Source organism: Malaclemys terrapin, chromosome 2 (assembly GCF_027887155.1).
Source record: "Malaclemys terrapin pileata isolate rMalTer1 chromosome 2, rMalTer1.hap1, whole genome shotgun sequence".
Lineage (NCBI taxonomy): Eukaryota > Metazoa > Chordata > Testudines > Emydidae > Malaclemys > Malaclemys terrapin.
In genome coordinates, this window is record NC_071506.1 from 189,060,548 (window position 1) to 189,073,085 (window position 12,538).

Consider the following 12,538-nt stretch of genomic DNA (forward strand, 5'->3'; position numbering starts at 1 on the left):
CTGATCTTCTTGGCCAAAGTGTTAATCTTTCATTTTAATCCATCTCCTTGCCAAATTTGCTATGAAATCTAATGCACCCTTAGAAAGGAGGTGGCACACCTTGGACCTCTGCAGGACATTAGTACCGTATATACTCGTTCATGAGCTGAATATTTTAGGTAAAAAAGTGACTCATCAAAGAGTGGGGGTCAGCTTATAAATGGGTTTACACCAAAATTTGATTTTAAACTCTATGGAATCATTGAATTGAATATCTAATACATTGTTTACTTGGAGTGTCTGCAGGCACGGAGCCCCTCGGCTCCCTGTGGCTGCAGTTCGCCATTCCCAGCCAATGGGAGCTGTGGGAAGTGGCGCACTCCCATTGGCTGGGAACGGCAAACCGCGGACACTAGGAGCCGAGGGGCTCTTGCCTGCAGATGCTCTAAGTAAACAAAACGTCCAGGCCCACTAGCGGCTTACCCTAAGGGGCCAGGAGCCAAAGTTTGCCAACCCCTGAAATATAGGATCGGCTTATGAAAGAGTTATATAGTTTTTGCTATTTTTACCTATCCATCTTGAGGAGTCGGCTTATAAACTAACAGGCTCATGAACGAGTATATACGGTATGTTACTTTGTTAGAATTGGAGAAGTACTTAATTCACAGACACTTGATAATGAACAAAGGTCTGATTCAAGAGTCTTATCTATGAAAATCTTCCATTACCGGTAGGGAATTTGGCATACTACTAATCCATATTGTCATCTTGGGCCAAAAGAAGGAAAGCGTCTGTGGTGGAAGTATTGTTCAGCTGTGTAGTCTTTTCTACTTTTAACTATTCTGGAGTGTTTGGCGAATGTAACTTAATCATGTGAGGTATATTAAATGTTCTGACGTGAAATCTTATTTCTCCCTTCAAGTAGTTGGGAAGCAGAGTTCTAGAGAGGTTCTATGTCTCTTAATTGAAGTAATACAGTGCAGAAATAGGAATTTTTACCTGTTTATATCCTTTTACTTCAGTATTATACCCGCTTGGAGTGACCTACCTTGAAAAGGAATTAAATCGGTTTTGTATAACTTTTTTTTTGAAGAAAAGTTATAAATCTGAAGAAATTAAGAACCTGAACTCTGAGTCTCATAGTTACCTTGACAAGAGTCTACTTAATTGGATGGCGCCTGGATGGCGAACAGGTTAACGCATATTTAATGTAAGCTAGCTGTGTGGAGAATCATGTTGCGTTTGGTTAAAGCTGTTGGGTACACAGGAGGAAAAAACAGTAATCCGTCAGAATCAAAATTGACGTAATGCTGTGCAGAAAGGAAATAGGTAGAAATTCCTATTTGGTTAAACATATATTTAAATGTATTTAAGCGTTGAAAGAAGAACTTCTGGGTGTTTGTAGTCATTGGAAAGAAATGCAGATTCATGGTTCTGTTCCTTAAACATTTGAATCTACCATGAGAATTTCTCACTACGCACAACACTCTGCATTACGTGGACCAGTTATAATAATTAACTCGCTCTAGAAATGGAGATCTATACAGAAGCAAATTGACAGTCTGTCCCATAGTCACAAATAGAAATTTAATGTTGGTATTTAAACGTATGAATTAACTCCCTGGGAATATAAATTTAGGAAATCCTGGCTGCACATGATTTAACTTTACTATGGTGAAACCTGGTAGTTCAACTAGTTTTAACTGCTAAAAAAACAATATATTGGAACTACAGCTTTAAAGCAAAATTAAAAACACTGGTTTCTAACATAATTTTTAGTAGATTGTAAATCGCCTCAAGCACGTTGATGTCACCAGATTTTTAGCAGTAAACTGGGCTAGTGTAGAGGTTCTCCTGTAAAACTTCGATGTAGAAGGTTTAGGAATTCTTGTTACAGAAGACTTTCCCAGTTAAATGATGTAGGTACCTAGAACTGCAGCTACATTCCCCAGCCCAGTACAGGAGGAGTTCCTGTCAACCTTCTTGTGTTTGTTTTGTGTTTTTGCAGGTTGTGGGCCGCTCATTGCAGAAAGATACAGCTGAAAAAGGGTTAGCATCTTTCCATTCAACTTTATGTCCTGAATTTTTAAGATCCTACTAATGTTTTCTGAATGATGTTAGGCCATTTTATACTTTTCATGGGGAGTCGGGGCTCACAAGGAGACTGAAGAATAGTAACCATACATTACTGATATAGCAGGGACAGAGGATATTCCACATTGTTTATGCAGCTGTTCAGAAAAAACTTTGCATATTTTAAAAGAAAATAAAACTAAATAGGAAGGAGGCAATGAATTCATAACACTTTAGGCAGGCCTTGTTATAGTGCAAATAACACAGCACAACTCTTATTGTGATGAGCTGCATTTGTGTGTGTTTTTTATTTTGAAAGATGCTCTAGAAATTTGTGGGGATGGGAGAGTCTTTGATTAAAGAATAATCTTCTGTTCAGAGGTGGACTTTTTTTTTTTTTTTTTTTTTTGCCGCTTGGTTGGTATAATATTATACAACTACACCTAAACCAGCATAAGTGCTATTAGATTGAAGACAGATATTAATTTGTATATCACCCAAAGTCTATTAGCTGCTCTACAGATAAAGCAAAAGACAAGATTCCTGCCTTCAAGAGCCAAGGGCTTATCACAGGAAATTGACCAGCAGAAATATAGCGGTATAATTGTATGGGTATTGCTAAGCAGTATAATTCCTCTTGTGGAATAAAAATGACCTTAGTTTAGATCAGTGGGGGCAGCCTGTGGGCCACACATGGCCCCATCAAGGTAATCTGCTGGCAGACTGCCCAACAGTTTGCTTACATTTGCATGGCTGCCTGCAGCTCCCAGTGGCCAGTTTGCTGTTCCTGGCCAATGGAAGCTGCGGGAAGCGGCAGCCAACACATCCCTGTGGCCCGCGCCACTTCCTGCAGCTCCCAGTGGCTGGGAACGGTGAACTGTGGCCACTAGGAGCTGCGGGCGGCTGTGCAAATGTAAACAAACTGTCTGGTGGCTCGCTAGCAGATTACCCTGATGGGCTGCATGTGGCCCACAGGTTGCCCACATACAGAGCTACAGTTTTCACAGGTGCCGGCTTCTAATTTTCCATGGGGGCGCTCAACCCCTGCTCCGCCCCAGGCCCCACCTCTTCACCCCTTGCACCACCCTTACTCAGCTCTTTCCGCCCATGAGCGTGCCCCGTCCCCGCTCCTCCCCCTCCCAACTCCTGCATGCTGCTGAACAGCTGTTCCAAGGCATCCCAGGGGTGCTGGGAGGGAGGGGGGGTATTGATCGGTGGGGGGCCGCTGGTAGGCAGGAGTAGGGGGAGGAAGAGGAGCTTGGCTGCTGGTGGGTGCTAAGCCCCTGCTAATTTTTTTTCGTGGTTGCTCCACCCCTGGAGCATCCATGCAGTCAGTGCCTATGCTAGTAATATTATACAGCTATAGTTCTGCTCCTCAATTCCCATTGTAGACGACCTCTTAAGTTCTAAATACACTACAGGTTAGTAATATGAGGGGTGAGGTGCAACAGCAAGCAAGCTATGCAGTAATTAAGTTAACATGCATCTTGTTAATGCCACAATTTTTGTTTCGTGTACTTTTCTATAATTAATACTTTGAGAAGAGTAGGTTTGATAGGCCTCTTTTGTTTTAAGTGAATTTTAAGACGGGATTTCCCATTTGAAATTTTTGGTTAAACAAAGTTAAAGTTCTTTCATTCTTAATCTTTTCAAATTATTACTATTTTTATTCAGATGGGTCATCTAATCATGTTTACAACTACCAGCCATGTGATCATCCTCGTCAGCCTTGTGACAGCTCATGTCCTTGTGTAATTGCTCAGAACTTTTGTGAGAAGTTTTGTCAGTGCAGCTCAGAATGTAAGTAATTTTGGAAGGCATCTGCAATTGAGTGTCTTTTTGTAGACTAGTTTCATTTGTAGACACAAATTTACTGCTGATATTAAATAAAAGGCCTACAAAGGGCAAAAAAAATGGGCTTGTGCCATTTTTTGCTGTTTTTTGACATTTAAAGAAGGCCTGGAAAGTTTTCAGAGAGGTTTTTTTCTTTCTCTCGTGGGCTCCCCCCCCTTTTTTTTTTTTTTTTCTTCTTTTTTTAAAAAAAGCATTATTTCAGGTTATGTCTAGGTGACCAGAACTATAAATGATGACATTACAAGAAAGGAGTGAAAGTGGTTTTTAGTTAGTCTGTTTACATTTCTTTGGTTGTCTTAACTCCTGTTTAACTTTAATGGCTAATTACACTTTGAATAGAGTCTTTATTATAAATTCAGCACCCTCACCCATTCAAGTAGGGAGTTAAAAGCTCAAAATAAATACTCTGCCTCCAAGTGGTCCTCCGACAAAACCAGAAAGAAAGAAAAAAAAACACTTTGCCTTACTGATATTTCTAAGGTAAGAAACAAGGGCGTACACACACCATTAAGGAGCAGTGAGTTGGTTATTCTTGAATATAAGGCCTGTGTAAAGAAACTTACCATGCCTCTGTTTAAAGGAAGAGTTTCAAAACTAGTGCATATGGTGAGCACTGCTTCATTCAGTAGAAGACTGCAGAGAAAATACCCTTAGGGTATGTCTACTCAGCCCATGGTAATGAGCCTCCTGGCCTAAGTCAACTGGCTCAGGCTAGTGCTCCAAAAATAGCTATATAGATAGTACTTGGAGGTTGTGGCTGAGGCTGGAGCTCAGACTGTGGGGAAAACCCTACCCTCCCCCTCCCACCCCAAAAAAAAGGCTTCAGAGCCCAAGCTGCAATGTCAAAGTGCTGTCTACATAGCTATTTTTAGAGCACTAGCGTGAGTCTGTCAACCTGGGTGGGAGGCTCACAGCTGCAGGCTGCGTAGTCATACCCTGCCTGACCCTGTTCACTTTGTATTAACCTTAAGTATTGGGGAATTGAGACATCTGGAGCAAGGAATCAATGTATTTTTGCTAAACTTTAGGACATGAACTGAGATTCTTTTTTCATGTTTACTTATTTGTTTTTCTTTTCTCTTTAAAGGCCAAAACAGGTTTCCTGGATGCCGCTGCAAAGCACAGTGCAACACTAAGCAGTGTCCATGCTATCTGGCTGTACGTGAATGTGATCCAGACCTCTGTCTGACATGTGGAGCAGCCGATCACTGGGACAGCAAAAATGTTTCTTGCAAGAACTGCAGCATTCAGAGGGGATCCAAAAAGGTGTATATGCTTACCTTTCTACACACACGCCTTCCCATCTCCACTAATTTTGCCTTTTTACATCATGTGAACAATGAGGGGGGTGCCTAATATTGTTTTCATGCCAAAAAATCCCCAGTGCACTGGAGTTTGGACTCTGCTGTGGTTTTTGTGGCTAACAAAAAAGAGAGACTAGCCTGAAAGGGAAAATGGTTTCCACCTACTTTGCCATTCAGAGTTATGTGCTACTTTACTCCTCTTTGTACAGCTCATTATGCAACTTGTGCCACTATGGAATGGAACATCTACTGTTTACTTCAATATTAACTTGTGTGCAAAATATGTAAACTTAAGCTGAGCATCACCTCTTGAAGGTTGAAAAAAATATGCATTTTAAAGCACTAGTTCATGGTTTCCTAATCAGATTAATATTAAAGTGGTAAATATTGCAGTTGTACAAGCAGACTTTTGCAGTCTTAAAAATCTCTTAATTTACCAAGTATCAAAGGGGTAGCCGTGTTAGACTGGATCTTTAAAAGCAGCAGAGAGTCCTGTGGCACCTTTAAACATGCATCCGAAGAAGTGGGCATTCACCCACGAAAGCTCATGCTCCTATACGTCTGTTAGTCTATAAGGTGCCACAGGACTTTTTGCTGCTTTTAATTTACCAAGTTTTTTTAATATTCTGATCTGGAGTCCTTTAGTACAGACAGATACAGTTTTGCATGTGTCTTGTAACTTGGATTTGTAACCAAACAATTTCTACCCTATGGCCACTTCTACCCTGGAATGTTTGTTTCATTAGCACTGTATCTGGTCTCCTTTATGTGCACCTTCTTCCCCGCCACCCTCCCTTCCCAAATGTTAGTGACTATGTATGTTTATCATTTAAGCTGAACATTCCAGAAAACTCAAGTCAGATATGTTTCTTGTTTCTCCCCTTCTCTAGCATTTGCTGTTGGCACCTTCAGATGTGGCAGGCTGGGGAATTTTCATCAAAGATCCCGTACAGAAGAATGAATTCATCTCTGAGTACTGTGGTGAGGTAAGGAAAGAGAGTACCTTTCAAGTCAGTGGGTTTTCAACCTTTTTTCATTTGCGGACCCCTCAAAAATTTCAAATGGAGGTGTGGACTTCTTAGGAAATCTTAAATAGTCCAAAGGACCACAGGATGAAAACCACTGCTTCAAATGTATGTTTTAATCGTTACAGCTGTACGTTGGCAAAAGAGTAAGAAATTTGTTTTTTATTCATAGATGTCTCACTAAAATATTCAAGGTCACGTTCTTCAGTGATGTATCAGTTTGTGACCTTGACTAATTATAAAGCAAAATTGGTTAAATAATGTCTCCAGGCTTGGGAACTAGCTTGTTTGTAGATTTAGTACCCTTTTGTGGAATAAAGGAATGTTATACAATAATTCACAGCAGGTTTCAAGGTCTTGGCATTGCCAAGAGAATAAAAGCTTCCCTAGCATCTACTATGCATAGCTGAATCCATGGTTGATACTACTGTTTTTCCACTGGCAAGATTTTTTCATGACTTTTAGGTGCCTGTGAGGATGAGGCTGGAAGAGGATGGATCTAAAGCAGGGTTTCTCAAACTTCATTGCACCATGACCCGCTTCTAACAACAAAATTACTACATGACCCCAGGATGGGGACCCAAAGCCTGAGCCCACCAGAGCCCCGCCACCATGGGCAGGGGGACCAAAGCCCAAGGGCTTCAGCCCCTGGCAGGGGGCCTGTAACCTGAGCCCCGCCCCCTGGGGCTGACTCCTCGGGCTTGGGCTTTGGCCCCAGGCTCCACCAGGTCTAATGCCAGCCCTGGTGACCCTGTTAGAACAGTCCTGACCCACTTTGGGGTCCCAACCCACAGTTTGAGAAACACTGATCTAAAGAGCAGTCCCAATTAAAGCACATCAGGAGTTTCTTGCAAAATCATTTGACTGCCAGCATAAGAGGCTGCCAAGATTCAGTAGGCAAGACCGCCCTCTCACCTGCCCCAAATGTAGATATCAGGCTGTGTGAAAGGGAGAACTAAGGCCCAGAAGTGAGTGTCCTGTACAGAGTGAATTGATTTAAATCAAAGCAACTTATATTGTCATTTTCAATCACAGTATGATTAAATCATGTTGTGCATTTGTATGTTAGTTATTTTCCAAGTGAAAGGTTGATCCTTATTGGTTGGTAACTATTAAACATGTTGATTTGTGACTAAGTAGTCTTTACACTAAATTTGGTGCTTCTTTTTACTAACCAGGAGAATACACTCTAGCTGTACATATTTATTTAAGCAGTTATGTAGCTTAACTTACATTTAGATTTTTAATGTTTATTTTTAGAAAATGGTGAAGATGCATTTCTTCTTTACTAGATAATTAACTTTTGTATCAAGCTCTATTTTCAGATTTGATTAAAAATGCACAAAAGCAGATTTAATTTTTTTTTAAATTAAATAAAACTACCTTAAAAGTGTGCTGGATATGTAAGAGGGAAAAAAATTACCAAAAGTTTATCAAAACATGTTTTGTAGTTAAAACTGATTTATTAAAGGAAGTAATTATCTGTTAGTGAATTGTATTGATTGTTTCTGGTCGCCATGACCTTTAAGATTTCAGAACTAGTAGATGTCATCCTCACACTTAGTTTTTATTCATAGATTGGAAGAGGAAAACAAGCTTTCCTGCTTTTTCAACTGTGAATGAACTAATTGAATAAACTGAATCAAAGAAAATATTCTCTCTGAACCTGTAGAAGAGGCTATTGGTTTAGCACTTCAACAAATTGGTTCCAGATGCTTAGCCAGTAACTTCTACCAGTTCAGTGGTTTCACCTTTCTTAAAATGTGGCAGCAAACATGTACTGCTTAATATTATTTTATGTATTTAATTTAAATGATTATAAGCTTAGGCTTTAACATAAATTGTCTTTTTCAAAATTAATTTTAAATGGGTTGAATTGAAAAAACTTAATAAATAAAATGGGGTTTTGATTTTTTTTAACGTTAAGTTTATATATCTTTAGAGAAACAGAATTATAAAATATATGCCTTCCTTATAGGCTGAACTGATAGTGCTGTTTTGGGCTACTAAATAAGAGAGCCCTAGTTAATGTAACTTTGTATGGCTGAATTGGAAATGTCTCCAAGATGACAGCTATAGACTTATTTGTCTTGCAGTCATCGTCTGTGCATCCACCCAAATAGCATAGTCTAAGACCACTTGTCAGCCTTAGCTGTAGTGTTAAAGTTTTCCTTGTCTTAATTCCACTTGCCGTATAAACTTCATTCCAGAATGGGAAAAGTTGGGATTCCAGTTATGATGGGCTTTAGATGTGGAGCATACTTGAGGCTGTAGGCTATTTCCATTACAAGCTGAAAAATGTGGCCTTTTTTTATATGCAATATTTCTTTCAGATTATTTCTCAGGATGAGGCAGACAGAAGAGGGAAGGTATATGACAAGTACATGTGCAGCTTTCTATTCAATCTGAATAATGGTACGTATGTCTAGCTATTGATTTTAATTGACACAACTAAGATTTTCAAAACCTCGGTTTAGCTGCCACCTAACCCAGCAGACACCTAAGTTTGTGCAGGCGGCATGAACAAAACTACCTAAGTTCTGCCACTGCTGAGTGGCCATGTTCCCTTCTGGGTCCGGGTGGGATTCTCAGAGTAGGTGATTCCTGCCTATCTCACCTGCAGGGCCTGATCCAGGCATACCTACCACATTGGGCCTCATGTGCATGTAGAGTCCTCTGTAGCTGTCTTTTGTGAAAGGGTCTGTCCAAGAATCAGGTGCCTAAAAACCTTTGATAGATGGAGCTTAAGCCGCATCTCTTCTGTTAGCATTTCCTACTGCCTAGCTTAGGCCCCTCTCTGCTCAGCTTGCTGGCTTCTGAAAAATCAACTGGGGATTCTACAGGACAGCGTGGTGCTTAAGTTAGGTGTCCCAGTGCTCACTGTTGCACTGCCTAAGTACCTTTAATCTCCCATATGAGGAGAGATTAAAGAGGCTAGGACTCTTCAGCTTGGAAAAGAGGAGACTAAGGGGGGATATGATAGAGGTATATGAAATCATGAGTGATGTGGAGAAAGTGGATAAGGAAAAGTTATTTACTTATTCCCATAATACAAGAACTAGGGGTCATCAAATGAAATTAATAGGCAGCAGGTTTAAAACAAATACAAGGAAGTTCTTCTTCACACAGCGCACAGTCAACTTGTGGAACTCCTTACCTGAGGAGGTTGTGAAGGCTAGGACTATAACAGTGTTTAAAAGAGAACTGGATAAATTCATGGAGGTTAAGTCCATTAATGGCTATTAGCCAGAATGGGTAAAGAATGGTCTCCCTAGCATCTGTCAGAGGATGGAGATGGATGCCAGGAGAGAGATCACTTGCTCATTGCCTGTTGGTCCACTCCCTCTGGGGCACCTGTCATTGGCCACTGTCGGTAGACAGGATACTGGGCTAGATGGACCTTTGGTCTGACCTGGTACGGCCGTTCTATGTTCTTTGTGGATCTAGCCCGAAGTGCTGCAAAAAATTCATAAAGGAAGCTTTTTTTATATAAAGGTCAGCATATTTTAAAGAGCTTGTAGACCTGGAAAGAAAGAAGAGATCCATCTAATTTAGAAACATCATTGTACATCATTTGGGCAGGAGATGCATGGAGGTGGAATATGTAAAGATTCTCAGCAGGTGGAAACATCAATTTTAGGACGTTCAGAATGTTTAACTACGCTGCCTTATTTTAATATGGCAACTTGTTAGCCTTTCCTGAGGAAAAGTTAACATCGGAGAAGGTTTTTCAAAATTACTTTCACGTGTGAAGCTGAACACACTAAAGTTATAACCTGGCAGGTGCATAAAAGAGGATATGTGCTGTACAGCATTTTCTCAGATGTGCTTAGAAAGTTCTTTAGAGGAAACCTGTTCTAACTGCTTACATTCTCTTCTAGATTTTGTGGTTGATGCAACACGCAAGGGTAACAAAATCCGATTTGCAAACCATTCAGTAAATCCCAACTGCTATGCAAAAGGTAATACCAGAAAAAGTAACTCTAGGGTTAGTCTAACAATACATGAAGCATCGTTATTGTAGAATGTTGAATACATGTTTAAGTGGTGGCGGAATGTGTAACTACAAATAAGTCATGCAAATGTGAGCTAAGACCCTGACCGTATCTTTCTCTCTCTCTTTTTTTTTTTTTTAAACAGTTATGATGGTTAATGGAGATCACAGAATAGGTATATTTGCTAAGAGAGCCATTCAAACTGGTGAAGAGCTGTTTTTTGACTACAGGTTGGTAGATTATAGCAAGATCTTCATTCTAGGGCCACTGTGGCCAAGCCTGATTTTTTTGTCACATTGAACCTTTAATATCTGAGATTTGAGAATGGGTATTTAGATGTCTCACCTTTTACTGAAATCCATCTTTGGGTCTCAGCAGATTGCTTATGCCAGCAGTTGTCTTCATCCCTCAAATGCTGGGATTTTGCTGGTGAAAGACAGCAATGCACTTGGGGCACTTCTGGCTCTGAAACTCATAGGCACAGTCTAATTAGTCAGAACCTTGCCCACTTGAAGCCCAGGCTTTATAGGGAGGAATATCACCATATGTACGGAAGAGACGAGGATGGAACAATATGTATTTTTTTCTCCAAACAACGTATCCAAGTTTGCCAATTACAAAAGACCAGATCTCCACTCGAACTTTTGCCAGTAAAATCTGTCAGGGGTGATGGAGACATTTTTATACTGGCATAAAAGTGCTTGTGATTATTTTTTTTTTAAATTCCCAAGCAAAATAAAACATTTGTGCCACTGGTGCTTTTCTAGTATAGATTAGGCTTAAGTCTCCTGCTATAAACACACATGTGGAGTAAACAGCTGCTGCGTTCATTGTCTAGTGCTGACTGCACACTGGGCCAGATTTTTAAAGATAGTTAGGCATTGCTCTGTTTAGTAAATGATTTCGACAGCTAAGTCCTGTATCCAAAAGTGACTTCAGAGTAGCTTTAAAAATCTGGCCCACAGTGATTGCCATTCATGGGAACATAGGACTGAAACAAACTTCCTGGGTCATCGAGTTCAGTCCCCTGCTATGACAGGCAATCCACCATCTGTCCTGTTTATATATTTATCAAATTAGTGCAAGGCTGTTTCACTCCTCTGATGGTTAGAGACCATCTAATTTATTCAATTTATACTTAGCCTTGGAAGGGGTAGATTTTTATTGGCAAATTTCAGTAAACAGACAAAATATTTCCATCAGTCAAAATTTACAGATGGGCAAAGTGAGAAAAATGCTGCTTGAGAACTGGTTTGATTTCAAGATAATTATGTTAATATTCAAAGCTCTCTAACAGTTAAACTATATGTGGTATTGTTCCTCCTCCTCTCTCCTCCCCCCCAACTGAAATTTAAATTATTTTTTAAAATAAAAAAGCTCCAAAATAAGCATTATCACCAGTTAAATAAAATTCCCCCAAGCCTATGCATACTGATTTCTACCCCCGAAGTCTGTTTTAACATGAATTGGGCTCTCAACACTACTGCACTCTACCACCACCACCGTTACTACCAAGGTTGTTCCTGTGTTTGTCTAGAGCAACATCTTAAATGCAAGGGCACAAAAGCAACAGAATTGTATTCAACCTTTTATGTGATTGGTTCCCAATATCTTTGAGAGGCTCAGCATAATATATAGCAAATGAATAAAGTTGTATGTCTTTTTTCCCCCCTCAGATACAGCCAGGCTGATGCACTGAAATATGTAGGCATTGAAAGAGAAATGGAAATCCCTTGATACCAGCTACCTCTACTTTTGAACAGCTGCCTTATCTCCAGGAATTTTCTAGTACTGTGGGCAATTTTAGAAAAATGATGCAATTTGAAATTCTGAATTTGCAAAGTACTGTAACAGTAATTTATAGTAAATTTCAAAATCAACTTTTTATTGCCTTCTCACCAGCTGCAAAGTGTTTTGTACCAATGAACTTTTGCAATAATGCGGTGTGGTACATTTTTCAACCTTGAATAAAGGATACTTGAACTTCTTCATTTTGAGTGTATTTGAGCTATAATGGTGGATCTAAGCAGTTAAAATAACTTGGTATATAAAGAATCTCTTGAGGGTACACACTGCACTTAAAATCACACTTGTTGCTTTTTTTTACCTTCTGTGTGGGACTTTCACACCATTAGCTGAGCAGGAAGACAGAATTAATGCATAAACAAATCCGCAAGGGGCTTTAAGGACAAGTTAGTACCTGAACCTTCGTATTCACTTAGACTTCCAACTTGAAAATTAATCAGTTCAAATTGGGGCAGGCACAGACCCTTTCTCTAAACTGTATGTGGCAGCAACTTAATTGCCC

General features: G+C 39.9%; 1 protein-coding gene across 4 annotated transcripts in view; it reads left to right on the forward strand.

Moving 5' to 3' along the window:
- EZH2 (enhancer of zeste 2 polycomb repressive complex 2 subunit) overlaps positions 1 to 12,217 on the forward strand; it is a 92,099-nt gene extending 79,882 nt beyond the window's left edge. For all 4 annotated transcript variants that reach the window (XM_054019325.1, XM_054019324.1, XM_054019327.1 and 1 more), the window contains 8 exons: positions 1,988 to 2,028; positions 3,727 to 3,852; positions 4,994 to 5,172; positions 6,101 to 6,196; positions 8,569 to 8,650; positions 10,117 to 10,197; positions 10,376 to 10,460; positions 11,907 to 12,217. In XM_054019325.1, coding sequence (XP_053875300.1) covers positions 1,988 to 2,028; positions 3,727 to 3,852; positions 4,994 to 5,172; positions 6,101 to 6,196; positions 8,569 to 8,650; positions 10,117 to 10,197; positions 10,376 to 10,460; positions 11,907 to 11,967 — 751 coding nt within the window. In that variant the 3' untranslated portion in view covers positions 11,968 to 12,217. The remainder of the gene's footprint in view (positions 1 to 1,987; positions 2,029 to 3,726; positions 3,853 to 4,993; positions 5,173 to 6,100; positions 6,197 to 8,568; positions 8,651 to 10,116; positions 10,198 to 10,375; positions 10,461 to 11,906) is intronic.
- The last annotated feature ends 321 nt before the right edge of the window (positions 12,218 to 12,538 follow it).